This window comes from Anopheles funestus, chromosome 2RL, assembly GCF_943734845.2.
Source record: "Anopheles funestus chromosome 2RL, idAnoFuneDA-416_04, whole genome shotgun sequence".
NCBI classification, from domain to species: domain Eukaryota; kingdom Metazoa; phylum Arthropoda; class Insecta; order Diptera; family Culicidae; genus Anopheles; species Anopheles funestus.
This window is the reverse complement of record NC_064598.1, coordinates 75,344,659-75,365,457: the sequence shown is the minus strand read 5'-3', so window position 1 is coordinate 75,365,457 and position 20,799 is coordinate 75,344,659. Positions and strand designations below refer to the sequence as shown.

The window sequence follows — 20,799 nt, the reverse complement described above, 5'->3', positions numbered from 1 at the left end:
TTCTCCACATGCAAACAAGAAAAGAAAGGAAAAAATAATAGCTACACGTTTAAACCGGTCAAACGGTCCACACGCCGAGTGCAATAACACGCTCGATCCAATACTCGCTCCGTTCCAATGCATCCGTACGATCTAACGCGAGCTAAGGGAAAAATCCCGGGACACTCGATGTCAGTAGCTTTCCCGGAGGTTGAAACACATAGATTTTATTTATTTTAATTCTCGCGATAAATTATAAATTTTATCCCTTTTCGGGTTCTAGTCGAACACATGCCTAGTTTCAATTGAAACAATCTATAGATATAGGGTTGCGTTGAAATATATGGATAGAAGTAGATAGGCCAAGAAAAAAAAGGCTGTAATGAATCTCTTATAGCAGGTTCATTGGAAGATACATTTTGTTATTTGTTGCTGTATTTTTCAATTAAATTTTATTTAACTCTTTACACTCTCTCAACATAGTTTTTAATTTCCAATCTTTTCATGTTCTAAACAAGATTAGTGGATGTTCATTAGTGGTCATAATAATTGCATACTCGAAAGTATGACTATAGATATACGATACTGTATACTAACAGATCCTCCGACCAATTGATGATAACCATGACGATGATGATGATAATATTAAATGTAATTGCTGCACAAAATTCTATTTCACATATAACTGGGTGTTTGATGTGCACCCGGCTCCGTGCTACGCGTGCTAATATTTATTGACGTCCATTTGCGGGATGAGGCATAGATCTAAACCTAATGCCCACTTCAATCGGTTCACGCCAAACAACTTTTCCACCTTTTCCTTCCGCCAAATAGGTATCCATGGTAGAGGGGCAAAGTGTTTTGTACGCGTTGTTTTTTTCCACCCCCCCAAAAAGTGAACTTATGATGGTTGCCTGCGCTCATTAGCTCGTAAAACTATAAGCCTATAAAGGCAACGTCACATACGAACACAACGCCGCACCTACAGTGTATCTAAACGTACCACTCACATCCACAAGCCACAAGGGGACACGCGTACAAATGCAATCGCACCCTCCCCCAAGGAATGAAGCTCAGTTCCCATTCTCGTTCGCTTTTCGCTCTCTTTCGAATGCTCTTTTTTGTCCTTTTCCAATTACCGGCTTCCTGTTTCGAGCCTACTTCCGACCATTCGGTACAATATTACGTATCTACTTGTACGAAATGCACTAACCGTACGCACTATTCATCCTGCACCTAGTTACTCTCTTCCTCGTTTTGCAAAACGCTGTTATTTACAGTGCGTATCAAATTGTGCATGCTAGCTTAAAATACATAAATCTAAAAAATGAAGTTTAAAAATCACAATTAAAATATTTCTTCAAACTTTCGTAGTTAATCGTTTTAGTGCTTCCATAATTTAGTACGGTGATTTACAAAAAATGGATCAGAAATTTGAGAACTAAAGAATAAAATACTAGTTCTTAATAGTTTTTTGAAAAAAATACTTCAATGGCAATGTTATACGAGGGCTGACAATAAAGTAAGGTCTCCAACGCTGCAACTTCGCCGGATCACGCGCTAGGCGAAATCTGGCAACACCGCCGTGTTCCTTGGTTCCCCCACTACCACTTTGCTGCTGGGTGAAGCTTCCCCGACCGCTCAGTCTTGGCTGAGCAGCCGTCAACGACGGAGGTACCCCTCGCGTCAGCGTCCAAGTGCGAATTGCGTTCTGTAATACGTTTTTTGAGTGCGAAAAAGGTGACACCTATTGAAATCCATCGTCAACTAGTTGAAGTTAACGGGGAAAAGTGTATGGACATAAAAAACGTGCGTAAGTGGAGCATCTCGGAGGGAAGAAGTTTGAAAGTGACGCGGAGGTTCAGAAAGAGGTCAACACCTGGCTGCGCGAGGCGGACGGAGAGTGGTATTCTGCCGGCATAGACAAGTTCATCGTGCGGATGCGCAAGGTGTTGGAAAAAATGGCGATTATGTAGAAAAGTAGCCAAGACCTTGGCCTTTCCAACGGTGTATCGCTTTTTGTAAATAAATGTCATTTTCTATGAAAAAAAAAATTGGAGACCTTACTTTATTGTCAGCCCTCGTAGTTTGGATCTCAAAGCGCTTGAGACTCATTTGATTTTGTTTACCCATAATCAAAGTTTAAATAGGCTACTAATTCTAACTCTTCACTTCTGTTAAGTACATATTTACTAATATATGATTATTTATATTTTTACTACTAAGGACATAAAAGATGGGCTACCAACGTTGACAATTAGCATGAGTATATATTAAAACTTAAAATCTCATATTCCATTATAATAGGGTTTCACTATATTGCAGTGCACTGTAAACACATGTTGATTGGATTTTGCCTACACAACACTATCACACCACTATCGGCACCGATTTCTCTGGCAGGAGGAAAGATCGAACGGGCATTACACTTCCATTGCCCATTGCGCCTTCCTACCACAGGGAATTATGTTTTGCAGATGCATACACACACACACACACATAAACACAAGACTGCCCAGTGTCCCGATATCGCGCACGTTTGTAGAGCGTGGTGGCAAACGCGCGGCTCACATGCAGTCCCGCGTGATAGTTGCACATGTCAAACTATCTTCTCTCGTTCTCTGTCACACGTAGTAGCTAGTGGCTAGTGGCTGCTAGAAAACCATGAAAAGTGCCTCTCGTTCCACTTAACCCACACTAACACATACACACATGCACACACCGTAGATGGTGACGTCGTGCGACCGTTATTATTATTTTAAGGACGAATGCGACTATCCACCACTACAACGGGCGCTCAAAACTAACACCACAGTACCAAAGCGGTAGAGAGTGGGTGCCGGATTCCGTGCGTCGATGTAGGGTGTGTGTGTGTACGTGTGTCTCGACTCCGCAGTACGCAAGGTACGGAGGCATGAAGAAAACCATCGCAACGAACGCTTTCCTCCCCAAAAAAGGGTGGCAAACGGGTTTCCGCCAGTTTTCGCCGTGTCGACGTCGCGCGGTTTGGAGCAATTGAAAGTTGTTTAAAAAAGTTGTTTAAAAAAAGACTCCAGCGAAAGCGGGCGAGAAAACGTTGTTTAAAAAAGACGACGCTCTACCCTCCGGAACGTCGCGAGCCGTGAGCGATGTTCGCAGACTTACCTCCGGTTTTTTTGGGGGGGTGGATGTGTCAGACTCTCTAGACACGATGCATGGTCGAATGAGTCCGGCTAAAGACTGTACCAAGCACACACACACACACACATGGTGGAGTTAGAGAACGGTTTGAACCGAAAGGAACTGAAGCTCTTTAAAACTATTACCTCGAGTTCGTTTGAGAAAGGATTGTGGATATCCTAGTGGGATTTGCTTGATTGGTGTCCTTGTGCATTTGGTTCAACCGGTTGCACTGCAACGTTCTTGCTGCAGTAGATGCTTTTCCACTGGACAGTGGAAAAGGTCAACAGTTATCCAGCAGGCACTTGGTGAGAAAACAAAGTATAAAACTGGTAGGTTTTTGAAGAACCACACATAGCCAACCATAACTCAATCATGACGATAACCTGCATTCAATTGAAATGAGGGTTCTATCGGGGAGCATAATTTTTTACCCGCATGTTGTTTTCTGTTCGTTTCTAACTTCTTCACTACTCAGAATGGAACTAAAGGACATTCTTCATTCTTCAAGATTCTTCAAGTTTCTCTCAGGATTTGTCTTCTAGAATTTTAGAACTTCTTAAAGAGAAAATTAAGAGGAAACGACTTATCGGAAGTTAATTCGGCGACAATGATGGGCGGCCCGGTGGTGCATGAGATAAACGGCGCCAGTCCACACGGCCGGACCGGGTTCAAATCCCATCCAAGGATTTGCAAGTAGAAGTAGCAAGGACTGACTACCCGGCTACGTGGTAAAATAAGTCTAGTAAGCCAGAAATGGCCGGCGTGACCTGTAAGGTCGTTAAGCCAAGAAGAAGAAGATGGGTCGAAATAAAAATCTTTATATCTTCTTTGAAAGACTTGTAGCGATGGTATTCATATACGTATTGCTTGAAGTCATGACGCTACTATTAGGTATGCGAATAAGCTAGATTGATGTGTACTATTTTTGTACTATTATTGTACGTTGTATAGTATTTAAGAAATTTAATTTATTTTTTAATTAACGCTCATTAGTAATAAGTAACTAATTATAAAAACCATCAATATGCAACCCCTCTCAAGTATACAATTTTATTCTCAAAAAAACACAAACAAAATACAGAAAAACATCAAAAGAAACAATGGAAATTGTAAAACATAATTTATCCCATTCAAGCGGTCATGTCATGTTATTAATTACAATTAAAAGTATTAGCAAAATGGCGTCTTCTTCTGTTACTAAAAAACAAGATATTAACTCGAGTTTAAAATTTTTACTAAAAACAAAATTTTGAAGAAAAAAACTACAATTTATCACGAAACATTCATGCAAATTGAAGCTCTTGATCTCACGCATTATTTTTTTATTGATTTGGTTTTCATCATTAATTAATTATATTAATTTCTACCACTTTCACACGCCACTAAAATGTATTTTTTTCATTTAACAAATAAATGTAGTTTTTCTATAACCAGATTATATCCAAATCTTTATCGAACAGCAATGTCTTGTCCAATCACTCATCAAAGCGGAAAGTGTGTTTTCCCGCCTTATGATGGGAGTTAAAATTCTACACATAGGTTCCAAAAAACAGGACACCAAAATAAGCGCCAACCACACATCGCGCAGGACCAATCCTTGGGCATTTTGGGATGGAAAAAAATCACGCTTTATTTAAAAAAAAAAATATAACACCAATGGTCACTTCAATCCTGCCGGTATGGTGATGGTGATGAAAGAGATAAATGATAGTAACTAGAGAATAAAAAAAACCACTGATTTCAAGACCGTTCATCTACAAAGGACGACTACAAAGCCCCGTGAAAAAAACAACACAACAAAAGCACACTTCCTGATGGGAAAAGTGGGCGTACATTTTTTTTTTTGGTTTGCATTCGTTCCATTTCGTTATTTTCATAGCCGGTGCCATCGTGAATAGGGGCGGCTGGATGCGGCCTATCTTTATCCCGTACTGTCTATCGTGCTGTCGTCAGCGTTACGCACGGTACGTGTGAAGCCTTCCGTCGGACCGTCTCCATTTCACCGGACCGTGTGCGTGCGAGGGAGATTTTTTTTAAACCTATCCTATTTTTTCCCGTGGTTCTTTTCATGGGGCTTCAACCACTCACCACTCGGGTGACCAAGCCTACCCCGCATATTGTGAGGGCCGTGTTCGAGCCCGATTCCGACGAATCAGCGACCGTTGGCCGCGTGCGTATGTGCGTGTGGTGGTGGTAGGTTTGGTTTCATTCGTTCTGAACCGGGGATTGCTGATTTTTTTCTCCCCCGCATGCTAGTGTGAGAACCGATACGTACCAGTATGCGTGGGCGCTGAACTACAGCCGCCCCCATGAGTCCGTTCATATACCTAGTGTTTGCCGATTGCAGCAGAATGCACCAAGTACACGCACTTTGTACGGTGATGCATTCCTCCCCCCGAAGCTAGAGAGTGAAAGAGAGAGAAAAAGAAAGGATGCAGCGGGTTGTGAAGAATGCCATACAAGGGTTATAAATCCTCTTTTTGTTTTCTCCTTACGGGTGAGGTGAGCAAGCGGGTGAACCAGGCGGAGGGAAAATATTTCCATAAACCAAACGAACAATATTGACGCGGATTTTTCCACCCTATACGCACACCAACACGAACCAAAGCTAGAGGTATCATTTTGTTCCGTTTTTTTTCATCATCATTTAAAATAGCGTGCATGCAGCAATGGAGTTGGACGTGAAAGCAAACAAAAAAAAAAACACGAAAAGATGGTGCCCCAATAAACCAATCGAACGTGCAGCAGTGGTGAAATGCATTATGTACTGCGAAAACCGTCCAGTGGAAAAGTTGGGAAAAACTAACCGTAACATTTAAGCACCATCCTTCGTTGCCGGATCGCCACAAAATGATGGAGCAGAACTATGTGCGCGCGTGTGTGCAATCACGGCTCCCTTCACTCTGGTGCTGTGCCGAGGGAGTGGTTTTCCCGGTCCGATTATGTGTTTGATGATTTGTCAATTTTTTCCTCCCCTGTTTTTCCGGGTACTATAAACCTGGCGAACGATTGAATGGTGAAAAGTATCATTTTTGATATGTACAAGATAGCAAATACACCGGAAAGCTTCGATATGGGAGGCAAGTACAAAATGGCGCGTAATGTTTTTAATTTGCGCTGGTCAACGATGCGCGATCAAATCATTTCATTACAAATGGTACATGATTATGATTAATGATCGGAGAACAATCTCATTCACGCAAAACGGCAGTGTCGGTATGTTTGAGATATTTAAAAATAAATAGCAGAGGTATTTGAAAGCTTTTTTTTGGTAACAAAATCTATTGCTTTCATACCGTGAAATAATAACTAAATTACTAAAAAAAAAGAGTAAAAAAATACAAAATTAATGTGAACATCCTCTGAACGACAATTCTGTTTGTATCCAATATCGCCTGAAAGTATGCAATCATCATAACAGTTGTTTAATTTGTTTAATTTGTTTAATTTGTTTAGTTTTTTTATTTTTTCCGTTGCCACGCGGGTTAAAAGAAATGACTTACTAACTCAGACCTAAACCTAACATGATTTCGAGCCGGGAGAGGAATGGGAAGAGTGTTTGAGAAGGGACCGGAAAGTGGACAAACTAAGGTGGAAGTCGAATACATGGCACACGGAATTGAACTGACGGATAGCACACACGAGGGGGTCGTTGCGCCCTACTGAAGTCCTTCTAGTTGGGATCGCAAGAGGGGGACGATTGTTGTGGATTGTTAGTGAAGAGCAATTTTTGTTCGGCAGAGTTCATTTACGTTCTTGGTAGGACTGTCATTTTTTTTTTATTTCACCTTCTTTCTATATAACTTTTTTACAAAACACTTTTCATGAAATCTTTTATAAAACCGGCGCAAAAACGAATCACGCTATTCAGAAAAGTAAATGGAATGAGATGGAAATTTTGTTGAAAAAACTAGGAAAAAACTCAATAATTTCTAATCCCTGCAGCTAAACAAAAGCAGCTAGTATAAGAATGCAGAATGCCAAACACTCCTTGTGCTAATAAAAACAAAAACACACGAGCTGAGGGGTTAAGAAAATTCCTGGCAAACATTCTGTTACCTCGTTTTTCAATCAAATATTTATCAACAAAAAAGAGAAGCCAGCCAAATCCTTGCAATGTTTTACCAGTTTTAATCCATTGTTCGAATTGCCTGTGTGCACCGTTCCAAGTAAACAAACGAAGTAGGGAAAACCCGGAAAAAACACCAACAACACAAGCTTTTCAAACTACACAATGAGCGCCGCTGGCGAGATAATCACACTCCAAACACCCTCCCTCCAAAAAAAAAGGACGCTACAAAACTTTTAAAAACAAACTTTGTAAAGCCACCCCTTTGGCTAGTGCGTTGCCCGCTTTCTTTGGGCGCTTTGTAGCACTGCACAGTTCTTGACTTTTTTTGTTTTGTTTCAAATCCATCCCTCGCAGACCACCGTCCAGGGCGAGCTGCCAAGCTGGAACACGACCATTTGCGGGGCGACATTCCTGGAGGGGGGGGGGGGTTTGGAAATTTATTTGCAGCAAGCTGCCAAGAAAGTGGGAGAACACTACTGGCAAAAAACAAAAGAATGTCCACATAAAGGTAAAGGCGAAAGGGAAGGAACCTGCAAACATACAGAGCACTGAGCAAAAATTCAAAAGTTGGTTAAAACTGAACATTCTATGCAGAATCGAAAGAGAAAGAAGTAAAAAAAAGAAACACGATAACAAATCTTGAAAGCGCAACAAAAACGAGCTCAAAAGTGCACAATATTAAAAGTGTACCGTTTCTGCTCCTTGTTACCGTTTATCATTCTTCCTGGCAAAGACGCTGGCTTAAGACCACCCCTAGACGGATGGAGCAACCAGAAACAACAGAATGGAAAATACAATCTCGAACAATTTACGTCGAGATATTGGAAGGTAGAATGGCCAGCATCCAACTCCCACGCTCTTTCTCCGCCCTGTTTATCGTCGCAAAAAAGTCTACCCAACCGGTGGTGATGGCCATGATGATATTGATGATGGCTAAAAGGTAAACTCTTTCGCCCTGAAGCAAAGCGGAGTTTTAATCGGTAAAATTTTAAATTATTTTCTATCCTGTTGGGCCTGCTGGGCCTGTTGGGAAAAGGGGTCAGTCTGTATGATTTTTATTCTATCCCCTTTTTTCTTGCAATCGTTCCATTCTAAATGGATATTTTGTATGAGAATAAAAACGAAGAAGCTGGCAGTATCTAAAGCAGCTTATCCAACCTGATCTTTTCTTTCGAACGCCATTCTTTAGAAACGCTTGTTCCCAAGAGAGCCAAAGGAGCGTCCCGGTAGCGGATGAGGATGAGGCAAATGAATTGCTAAAATAGTTTTCCCAATACTTGCCCAGGCTCCATAGGAAGGATCGGTCCTATACTTACCAGAATATGCATATCTTGTACCTTTCTACCGCAAGGGAAAACCCCACCCCCGAGAAGTCCTCATCGAATCTATTTCTTTTGCTACGATGCAAACTTCTTTTCGTACCTTGACAGACTAGCCTCGGTAAGGGTACTACGACCGGAACTTGTTTGCATCTGCTGTGCCTCATCCCCTTTTTTGTGAAAGGCACAACCCCTTTCCAAATGGGCATGGAGAAAAGATTCTTTAAAACGGTAAACTTTCCCCCATCCTTTTGGGGTTTTGGGAAGCGTTTGGTGAATGAAACCAGCTGGTCGGTAAGTCCATACAGCAGCCGTGCAGACAGCATACTCACACACCACCCTAATCGGACGTACGCCTTCATTGGTGACGTGGTACGGAGGACCTTGGTACTGTTTTGTATCCTTCTGGCGTGTCGGTGTGATGCTAGGCAGCTCGATAGCGTGGTAGTGGAGACTTTGTTTGTAAACAGACGATAACCGGTGAACCATTTTACGAACCGGCTTGCCGGTATGCTCCACAGAACTGTCGACAGAAACCGATCCAATTGTACGGGATGAATGTCTCATGGGGTAATCGTGAAGGGATTATTGACACTATGTTGTTGAAACTGAAAACAAATGTAGGCCAAGAGCCTTACAAATCTTTAAATTATAGTTGGTTTAGAAAACATCTCGCTGTTGATAAGTTCTACGCATGGAATAAAGTCATATTTATTTTTAAACGTATATTATTAGCTTCCAAAATTATGCTCTTTCAACGGTCGTTCTATTTGGTGTTATTTATTGATAAGTCAAACCAAAACAAGTCTTGTACAAATGTCTTTTGTTGGATAGTTAGCTGCAGAATAGATTATCATCCATATTTACTATTAACAATTATTGTATTGCCTTCTTTTTAAAAAAAACTTCGCACCATGACTCATTGAGCTTTCTTTTTTCAATCATTGCAGGCATTTTTCTACACATCTGGAAGAATCCTCCTCGATATGACATGTACAAAATGCTGGTGGACAAACGCAAACTCCTGCTCTATCTTGGAGCTGTTGTAAACGAGCTGAAGAAAATTCTCGCTCTACCAGGTAATGCCGCTTGCAACACTCGGAAAACGTCCGCCATATCCACCTCGCCGGAAGAAAGCAGTACCTCCGATGGAACCAGCCCTTCGAGCATTAGCTTGGTGTGCGAAAAGTTCCCAAAAGCTTGCCTTAAGTTCCGCTGGACAAATGAGAGAAACCGGACACTTATGTTCTGCCATTACGTTGTCACTGGCGGTGAATGCGATGGTGGCGAACAGTCCAACTATCGGGCCCGCTTACACGAACTGTGGGTAGAACGGCAACGAGCACAAGAACCTGTGGCCTGTATTGCCTCGGGCGAAATGTCACCCTGCGATCTTACCGAACAGAATCTGCTAACACAGCAGCGTAAGATTGTGCGCGATCAGCTACTGCCCGAGGAGGTGCGTCGACGTACGGAAGCGGAAGCGATAAGCTATCGGTATTATCTACGCACCAGCCTTCCGAAAGTGTCGGACAAAAATCGTAAAGTGTTTCGCAAGATGACGAAAAGTTATCGGCGCATGAGGGAACTGCATGCCATCAATCGAGCAATCGGGTACATCGACTCCGTATCGGAGTTGGACTGGTCGAGTGATCGGGAAATTAAAACACTCGCCATGAAGCGTGTGGTGCAGGTGGTATGTGAAACCATCCGCCATGGACGTGACACACCGATCATCACGAAGCACCAGGAATGTTTCGTTAATGTGCTCACACCACAACGGATTCTTGGTGACGCTCGGATACGTGACTATCTCTCGCACTATCGACGGGGTAATGATCTGCTGGCTATTCTTACCGCTAGTTGTCCACATGAGGATGATCGACGGGACCATCTTCACATCCAGGACGACTCGCCGGGCGAAGAGTTGTTTCGTAATCTCAAAATATTGCGTCATCTGTTTTTGTACGCACGGAGCCTTCTGCATATACTGGCCATCAAGACGCTCGTCAATCGATTGTACGATAGCAAAAGTCTGGAGGAGATTAAGTCCTATTACGCTTACCTTTTCCGCCACAACCCGGCCGAACATCTACAGGATCTGGAATGTGCTCCGTTCACGTTGCTTGAACTAGGTGTGCTGGTGGATGCGATCGATGACGAGTATCACGTAGCGGGTGTTCCTTCGAACGATCACATCCGACGAATACGAACGAAAATCACCAAGGAAATTCACAGTTACAAGACGCTTCATCAACACTTCAGCAACACGATCCTCATGGTGGAAGGTCTCATATCGAAGATCAAATCGAACCACAGCTACGAGAAGATCCGCCATATATTCCGGTCTCATCTGAAGGTATTAGAAACACGGCCTCGTACAATCGAGGTGCAGTTTTTGGTACAACTTCGCAGTGCTCTTCTAACATACTTTTACGATGATCTGCCAGAGCTGCGACATCGGAGTGAACTGGAGCGCAGGGTAGCTCTATTAGTATGTCGCATTTTGTACGCCATTGACCGGAAACTCTATCAACGATCGTTTGCATCGTCTGAACCTCCGCTGACGGTGCATCTTACAGATGGTGGGAATGCGCTGCTTTTAAAACGTCTCGAAGAATCAACCGGTCAACAGCTTGCATATCTCGCCAAAGATCCCAACTTCTGCAAACTCCAAGACCATCCTGAGAAACGCTACGATCTGCTCCGACAGCTCCTGCGACGACACCGTGTCCTGTACAGTGCCAATTTGCTAGCTGATCTGCGACGCGATGAAGAACGGGAAACGGAGGAAAAGGTAGCCCAACTGCAGAAGCTGTTTCTCGACCAAAACATGAACATGAAACCATTCGAGCGGGTGGACGAAATTGCATTCGAAATGCTGATGCTGGAAGCCACCAGCGCTCTGTCGGCGAAGCTAGTCGACAACCGGGAAAGTCTCTGCAACTATCTGCCAGTACTGACGGGACGGAATTTACGTAACTACCTCGCACACGGTCATATCACGTACGAGATATTGATACCGAACACGGGCCCGAAAACGATTCTGTTGAATGCGCTTAGTATCATCAAACTGTCAAAGAACATCATCTCGGAGATCTACGATCGGCACGGATGGGAGTTTGCGGAGAAACTGGCACTGCTCAAACACCAAGAAAGTATACTCGGCGGTTTCCGTTATCAAAACTGTGGCGAGATTCGGGAAACAATTCGTAAGGAAGCGTACCTGCTCGGTCGGAATCATCTCTGTCACGGTATAGTAGATCATCTAGTACAGCACCAAAGCTGCATGCTGCTGGGACACCTGCTAGACTTTGGTAAGGTGGATGAGTTTCTCAAACCACTGTCCTACCTGATGGAGAGCGTTAGTGCGATACCGTGTGGTCGCCCATTGTACGACATTCTGGCGGATGTTCCGTCCCGTGTAGAGTTCTGCTACAGCCTGGCGATGCTCAGCAACGACGAGGATATCCTGTCGAAGATTGTGGCCGATTTCGGATACGGACAGATCGATGCCATTCCGATGGTGTTCAACTTTGACCGGTTGTTTGCTAGCTTTCTTGAAACGCACCCGGACTATAACGTGAATGTGGAGAGTAATGCGGAGATACTACACTACGCAGTGCTTTCCGGCAATGTGGAACTTCTTAACCTGTTGCTGGACCAGTGCCACGATCTTAACCAGCGAGATGAATGTGGTCAAACACCGCTCGATGTGGCCTGCAAGCTGAGCAACGTGGAAATGGTCAAGGCCCTTACAAACGCTGGAGCCCGTTGGTACACGAACGGTGAGCACGGATACAGTCAGTACTCGTGGATCTTCCTCAACAACGATCAGGACGCGATTGTTTTTCTCAAAAATAATGAGTTGCTTAGTGCCAAAATAGCGGGTGCGTGTGTCGACCTGTTCCTACAGTACTGTGACGATACCAACGAGGAGATCGTCGAGTTCATGCTTGCCAATGAGGCCGTCAAGTACGCGCATCTTTACACGAAGACCGTCACCTTTCGACGGCTAAACGTGTTACGATTTCTGGTTGAAAGTGATCGAAAGGTGAAAAGTAACGTAAACCGGAAGGAAGTGTCGGGACAGGGTCTAACGCCGCTTCAGATTGCAGCCCGCAAGGGATATCCCGATGTGGCCAAGGTACTGCTCGAGCAGGGTGCAAACGTACAATTGCGTGACGTGAACGGGAACAGTGCGTTACACTTTGCTGTGGAGTGTGGTTGTGTAAAAACGGTGCGGTTACTACTGCGACATGGTGCCAGTGCAGGTGTAAGGAACACTGTGGGGAAAAGTCCCCTAGAGCTAGCGATCGCAAGTGAACATAGAAAGATTATTCGGATGTTACTACACAGTGGGCAAAAGGTGGAAAGTTTAACGCTACCGGAACGTTTACAGAATGAGAACATTGTGAACGACCTGTTGTTTGTGACTAATCAGTTCGAGTACTGTCTTTCACCATCCGATATCTGTAGTGATAGCTTTACGCCATTGCATCATGCAAGGGACGAGTGTACGATAGTGCAGCTACTGCAATTCTACGACGTAGATGTGGCTAGTCCTCGCTACCATACGACTCCGCTACATTTGGCCTGCCTTTGCAATGAACCACCGCGTGTAAAGGCTCTTCTCAAACATGGCGCAAATCCAATGCTTTCCAATGGGGAAGGTTGGACGCCACTGCAACTAGCAGTTAGCAATCGCAGTATATCCATTGTGGAGACGTTACTCGAGCACGACACATTCAACACGCAACCGACTAATCGAGAAGATCTCAATACTGTGCTAGCGATTGCGATCAGGAAGCAATCGATCGATATAGCTAATCTGTTGCTACAGAAAGGAGCCTCGATCGATACGATCGGTAACACGCTAACAGCCTTATCACCGACACACCGGAACAGTAGGCACCAGCCTCAACATCCCCATCAGCTTTTTTTCTGTGCTGCACGTGAAGGTTACAACCGGATATTGGAGTACCTGCTGGACAGTGCTCTGTTCGACGTGAACACGAAAGATACGATCGGCTCTACGGCTCTGTTTCACGCACTCTCGAGGGCACCGCTCGAAACGCTAGACATCTTGGTACGGCACGGTGCAGATGTGGAGCACTGCAATCAATTCGGCCACAATGTGCTCTCGATCGCTGCCATGAACAATCGACTCGATGCGCTACAGTACTTCGTTAACAACTTCCCCACGCTGGTACACTTTCTCGATGCGGTGGAAGTCGACACTAAGAATTCCGTCCTACACTTAGCGGTATTGCGCGGGGCGCTCGATATAGTGCAGTACTGCGTAAAGCTTCATCGGTCCGGCGGTGTCAGTCTGGATGCACAGAACAAGGAAGGCTTTACGGCGCTTCACATCAGTGCACAAACGGGCCATGAAGCTATCTTCGGGTACTTGCTCGGACACGGTGTCAACCCTACGATACCGTCAGCTAATGGGCAATCCATTCTGCACACGGCTATCTGCAACCGGAACCTGTGTATCGTACAAGCCATCCTACGGGCCGGAGTTTTACCGCTCGATCGCGATCTTTTCGATCATGAGCAACGTTCGCCACTACACTATGCTGTGTTTTCGCGCCATGTTGGGGTTGTGCGTGAGATACTCAAACTTCCCAAGCTGCCACTAAACCACGTGGATACGCGGGGCAACACGGCACTCCATCTGGCGGCCGAGTTCCAGTACGTCGACATCTACAACCTGCTGCAAAAGCGTATCGACAATGAGCTACGGAACGTGCAGGGGAAGCGTGCCATCGATGTGCTGCTGCGTAAGTGAATGTAAATGTTATTCAAAGCTGTACAGTTTGTTCTACTTCTGTTTGTGAACCACCTCATCCACTGGCAGCGCTGGATGAAGAATGGAAGAATGTGTGTACAGGAAATACTCAAACGAAGGTGCAATTATTTGTTTTGTATGAAATTGATCCACGATCGGTATGCGAATCGGGAGGAATTGTGTGTATAGCAATTATTAACTCTACTAGCTAGTGGCAATCACGCGAAAGAAAGCCTGTTGCAAGTTTCTAATTCCTGGTTTTGTGAGGTCCTTCGCAACAAATCGCCATTGAGAAGTAGTAGCCATTCGGAGGATACGATCGCTAACTGGATCGTACCGACAAAAGGAAGTGGCTTAACTTACAACAAACGTTCTTTCTGCCGTTTTAGTTTTGTCATCCTGCGTTAACAACCTACCGCCCGTAAGAAGCACAAATGTGTGTGTTGAAAAGATAGCAAAAATTGTATTGTCTATATGTGAAGAACAGCTAAGCATTCTAAACAAATATAATACATATATAAACGATCATATGTGTAACGTACGTGTATCGAACGGCAATAAGCGGTCCAGTTTTATGCACGACAATTTCTCTAGCTAAATGTAACAAAACAGCAACGCGACAACACCGTCTGTAACCATTCATTGTCATCAGCAATCATTTTTTACTTGTGTCAACAATCGTTTTTCAACCAGATTTAATATGCATGCATGCGTGAAGGCGCGTACCATCTGGTGGACAGCCGGTAACACAACCATTATTGCACCCGTGTAAAACCATAATCACTATATCACAAACAACAACCTTCCTTGCGCAAAGGAACAGAACTCACTTAAATGCCGTGTCAGCACCGTGTACGGATGAGCTCACCTCATTTCCTCTTTAAGTTTAACGACGCCAACATGGCTATAGGCTGTCATCTGCCGTTCGATCGACAGGCGCAATAGATTTTAAGCAATTGAAAAAAAAACCACAAACTACTTACCGTATGCAATAGTAAATCTTCCCTATAAGACAGAAGCAGCACACACTACCCACAAACTAGCCACCATCTTGTAGGCACAAATGGAAGGACATCGTGTTTGAAAATCGCCAGTCAAAATCGCAGCACAAACCGATGGCCTGAACCATTTTACCTTCAATTTTTTCAAACAGAAAATACTTTTATGGTAACCATTTGTCCAAATGGTGGCATCAATAGAACCGGATTACTTAACTGCATGTTATACCTGTTGACAAATCTGCTCTGAAGGTGTTACTAAAGCACTAAGCCAATTTCAACAAGATCATAATGTTATCCAGATTGCATACCTTAAGGCGTTTCGTAGCTTAGGTGATAAGGTAACGTTTGAATGTAACGTTTGCGCCTAGAGTATGCAATCTGCATCGTATAAACGGCATTACGGTAGCATTTGTAACAACTTCATTAGCAGTTTTCTCTACTCAGATAGCTGCGAATAGCTCGCAACTAGTGTAAAAAAAGGACAGAATAAAATCAAAACCAATCAGTTACAGTGCTTATAAATACAGTTTCCGTTTTCCGCATCCATGCAATAAACAATAGCTCTACAATATAACAAACGCACATATAGTAAACAGTGAAAGGAACCTGCATTTAACACAATACCAGGACCGCAAAGCATAATTAGTGTATCAAATCCCACTCAACATGTAAACCGCAACGGCAGATGACAGTCGAATAGGGCGTATGGAGTGTGTGTTAGCTCGGAAGTATGCGGCGTTGTTCTGAAACTATAACAACTCCGATTTTAAAACTTAATAGCAGATATAACATAAGCAGTACTACAATGGTACGACTACAATTACAATAGAATGGATCCGTACAGAACCACAACCATGCAGATCGGTTGATTTGGAAGAAGAAAAAAGAACCGCGATCTTGATCGGAACTTTTTATTCTTCTAGCAACCGAAGGCACCGCAAACCACTGAAAACAATAGTACCGACAGTTCTTACCAGTAATCGTGCTAGAATTCCCTCAGGGGAAATTATTCTTTTATATATTTTACAGAGACAAGCTACGTTTTGATTTCAAATTACTTCTTGATCATGTCAAAAGGGATCGATCAAGGATCATCACTGGATGGTTTACCACTTTTAACTATTTTTTATTATTTCGTATTAGTACTAGTCTAGTCATTATTCGTTACAGTACTAGACTGAGATCCTAAATCTATGTTAAAATAATTAGCATTTTAGAGTTATAGATCGCGTTTGATTGAAGGATGAAAATTTGAAACCCCGTGGCCATACTAGTGTGTTTCTTGATCGATACGACAAACGACTTGAATCTATGATTTGTATTATGATAGAATTCATGCTAGTGATCCATAAAACCATACACGTTATTTATTTACTTAGCATGAATTGTATCATCACCATCATCTTTTTGTTCCTACGTATTTCAAGATGGTTTAATTTTTATAACATTAAGCATAAGTAAAATCGTATCATCACACAACCACGTTTTGGAAATTTTTGCTACAAGTTTCAAGCATGAATTCTAATATTGAATAGGAAATATTTTGGTAAACATTCTGAAAATCATTGACAGAAGAAAAAAAAATCGCAAAATAATAAGTAATTCACCACAAGTTCACAATGATGTAAGCAAATGTATTACGTCAAATGATGATAATATGACTGGCACAACAGTAAAATCGCAAACAATCAAAGAGAAAATCGTAACTGTATTACACAAAGATGCCAACAGAAAAACCAACCAGAATGGTCCATGAAAAAGGCGAGCAGGTTTAGGCAGGAGCAACAATGTAACACACTACAATCAATGTTGAAAGTACAGCAAAAAGGCCAACGGAGGAAACCGAGTAAGATAAAGAGAGAGAGAGAGAGAAGTGAGAAGATATATAACTAAAACAAGTAAGATGATGTAGACAGATGTAAGCCAATTTAAGTAAAGTGTAATGCAAAGGTATAAGAGGAAAAGGTATTCCAGAAATGTAAGCTGTTAAACCTACACCTTTGTTAAAATCGTGTGTGTATGTTTGTGTTCAGTTTGTCACTGGGCACTGGGAGTATAGAAGCAGAGAGAAAGGGGAGTGAATGAAGTGAGAAATTTTCAAACCAATCAAACTCAAACAAGCACATTTCGCGGTCAGTTTTAGGATATTATCGTAATCCTTGAGCAACAAACCATGCAAGAAGTTAAATATAAACAAGTAACAATTCAAGTACGAAAAAAATACACAATGCTCAAAATCGAACCTCGGCACCAAGCATGGTGAGCAACCGTTTTGAATCCCTTTACGAAGGCCAGTAAAGTAGGTAGTAGGACAGACCAACCCACGCGGTGAAGATGGCGGGAGCGCACATGCAAAGATGATTTTTACACGAAATAAAATATTTTTTTCATTTTCAAGTGATTTAAACCACGTCCTTGGTGCTGTTTATTGAAGCGATAAAGAAAGAACTCTTATTTAAAATGTACCATTTGTTGCAACTTGTTGTAAGCGCATTTCTCACCTCGATGGTGTCATTGTGAATTCCTGAAGGTAAGCAATGTTTTTTCAAATGAGCAATCAAACAAGAAATGAAAACTATCCGAAAGAGAAAAGAAAACTTATACCCATACGGTCCAAAATTTCCGCCAAATGCTACCAACAGGGTCTTAAATTTATTAATTACATGTGATCGGTCCAACCCAGTGACTGGTTTAACGGTAAGCGGACTAATCGGCTGCGGGGGACCAGTGTTCGCAAGTGTATAAAATCAGAACTATTTTCTAAATCTAAGCATTTCACAACTAAGCGCTTTATTTATTAAAACATTATACACACACACGCATTATTTTATATAACCATCAAAAAAACATAATTTTAAACTGTTTTCAAGTTCAAAAATGCATTATAACGATTTATTCAAAAACAAAATGACCATTTGTAATGGGACAAAACCCCAGTGTGCAAGAAACCCGACCATGGGTTTGAGTATTGAATCGTAGATGATAAACATTGGTTCTGGATCAAAATGTCATAACAAACATTTCCCATCACTTCCAAAACCGGCCAAAAATATAAACATGCTAAAATTTCTCTGAAAGCACGTGTTTGTTTCATCTAATTCTAGCTTTAAAATGCTGTAATTGTTTGTAAATACATACATAGCTGAAAGGCAACAGCGAAACATACGTGAGTGACAATTTCCAGAGGCCAAATAGTCGTGTGGTAAAAACACTCATTATAGAGCGGACAGAAAATTCTCGCAACACCCCACATGAATCTGCTACCAAAAACAACGGCCGACTTTGGGTCGACCGAATATTGGAACAACTTCTTCCGCAAGCGTGGTAAGCAAGCGTTCGAGTGGTATGGCGAATATCCAGAGTTGTGCGACCAGCTGCACCAGTACATCAAACCGAAGGACGAAATTCTCGTGGTCGGTTGCGGTAACTCGAAGCTGAGCATGGACCTGTACGATGTTGGGTTGAAGTGAGTTTTTTTGTTGTTGGCACTTACACGTTTACTTTCTTCACAATTAAATTGGTCGGTTATAAATCTGCAGAAAAATCACCAACGTCGACATTTCGCCTGTGGTCATTAACTAGATGCAGGAAGCAAACCGTTCCACACGGCCCGAAATGACCTGGTACCAGATGGACGCCACCGCAATGTCCTTTTCCGATGAATCGTTCACCGTCGTGCTAGATAAAGGTACGCTCGATGCGCTGTTTACCGACGAATCAACCGCCGTAGTTACTTTGGTGCAGAAATACTTTTCCGAAATCGGACGAGTGCTTCGTGCGGCTGGTCGATACATTTGTATATCGCTGCTACAGGAACACATCCTGCGTAAAGTGGTAGACCATTTTCCGGCCGCTAACTTTATGCTACGAATTGTGCGCTGCCCTGAAGCAGGCAAAGGACACGGGACACAAGAGTCCCCTAATGCGGATGGTTCGTCGCTGGTTGTTTTTGCCATTGTGGCGACAAAGTTGAAAAATATCCCTATGCGTATCCTCGAGCTGGGTCTAGCTGGCAATCACATCGAGCGTGTACAACATCCCGAAGAGCTTTTGGCAGCTGTAGCTGCCGCGCAGAAGGCAGCCATGGTATGTAATGGATTGGCGCGTGGTAGCATAGCCGGTATGGCGGAGGTGTCGCTGGATCTGTTTGCTCCATACGAAAAGCAATGTCCACGCTACACAGTCCACGTGCTGGATCAGGCTCCAAAGCGGGGTAACGGAAAATATGCTGCCTTCATCGTTCCCCAGGGACGGGAAACGGAATGGCTGTTTGCAACACCGACCGGCCGAAGGAAGTTACAAGAATCGGCTAAATTCGATCGTTTAGCGATCGTAACCCTTCACCGTGGACATGTGTTTAAGGATCTGGAGGCAGTTAAGGCGGAGTTAACGGAAAGCGTAAAATCACTCGCACCACATGGACTCCAGGGTGCATCGATACCGTATCTTTCTATCGGCGCCGAGGTGGGCCGCCGCGAAACGATTCACACCGGGCATAGTGAACTGTCCGGCTTTTACCTCGTGGAGGAAATTGCCGGTGACAATGGGCGGCTGTTAAGGCGACTAGTTTTCCTTGCCAATCAATCCGTAGTACAATCGGAAGCGGCACTCAAAATGTCCCGTGTACGTGGAAGCCGAGCGGCACAAAAAGTGATTGATCCCGGCTACCTGGCCTGTCAACATCATCTATTCATGACGGTGGGTGTACAGCTGGCATCTACCCTGACCAGCCCTAGCTCGAGCAACAACTGTCCAGTGGCCGTTGTTGGATTAGGCGGTGGCGGTCTCTGTACATTCATCCGCGAATGTTTGAAAAAGACCACCATTACAGCAGTTGAAATAGATCCGGAAATCGAACAGATTGCGGTGAAATATTTTGGTCTTACGCTTGATCAACGTCTGCGGGTCGTTATTGCCGACGGTATCCAGTTTCTAGCGGATGAAGCGGCTCAAGGTGCCCACTATTCCGCCCTGCTGTTTGATGTCGACAGTAAAGATCCGAGCGTGGGTATGAGCTGTCCACCGGCCGCTTTCCTTGAGCGAACAGTACTGTCCAACGTACACAAACTAATCGGTGAAACGGGACTGTTTGTATTGAATCTGGTGTGTCGCAACGACAGTCTGCGGGATACGACGATTGAGTCGCTAAAGCGAACGTTCCATTACGTGCTTTCGTACCAACTGGAGGAGGATGTGAATGAAATTTTCTACTGTACCAACAATGAACGGCTCAAGGACGTGTCTAACTGGCAGGAGCTGCTGCGAACAGCGGCCGACGATGTGAACAAGCTGGCCTGTAAAGAAAAGTTAACCCACGAAAAGGAACTGGTCGATTTAAGCGACTTTATTACTGCCCTTAAAATATAGGCACACTAAAGAATTGTTATAAACAATAATTTAATTATCTTTTTTAAAGCAGATAATGTTTCCGAAATTGTATTTAAAGTTCTATTATAATCGTTCAAGGCGCTA

At 43.4% G+C, this 20,799-nt stretch overlaps 2 protein-coding genes across 2 annotated transcripts in view; both read left to right on the top strand.

Moving 5' to 3' along the window:
* Nucleotides 1-17,740, top strand: part of LOC125761108 (uncharacterized) — a 48,508-nt gene extending 30,768 nt beyond the window's left edge. The window contains exon 2 of the mRNA XM_049421958.1: nt 9,483-17,740. Coding sequence (XP_049277915.1) covers nt 9,483-14,326 — 4,844 coding nt within the window. The 3' untranslated portion in view covers nt 14,327-17,740. The remainder of the gene's footprint in view (nt 1-9,482) is intronic.
* A 425-nt stretch (nt 17,741-18,165) lies between these two features.
* LOC125761126 (eEF1A lysine and N-terminal methyltransferase homolog) lies at nt 18,166-20,723 on the top strand. The gene is made up of 2 exons (XM_049421992.1): nt 18,166-18,793; nt 18,867-20,723. The coding sequence occupies exon 2, from the start codon at nt 18,910-18,912 to the stop codon at nt 20,692-20,694; it is 1,785 nt and encodes a 594-aa protein (XP_049277949.1). The 5' UTR covers nt 18,166-18,793; nt 18,867-18,909; the 3' UTR covers nt 20,695-20,723.
* Nucleotides 20,724-20,799: the final 76 nt, after the last annotated feature.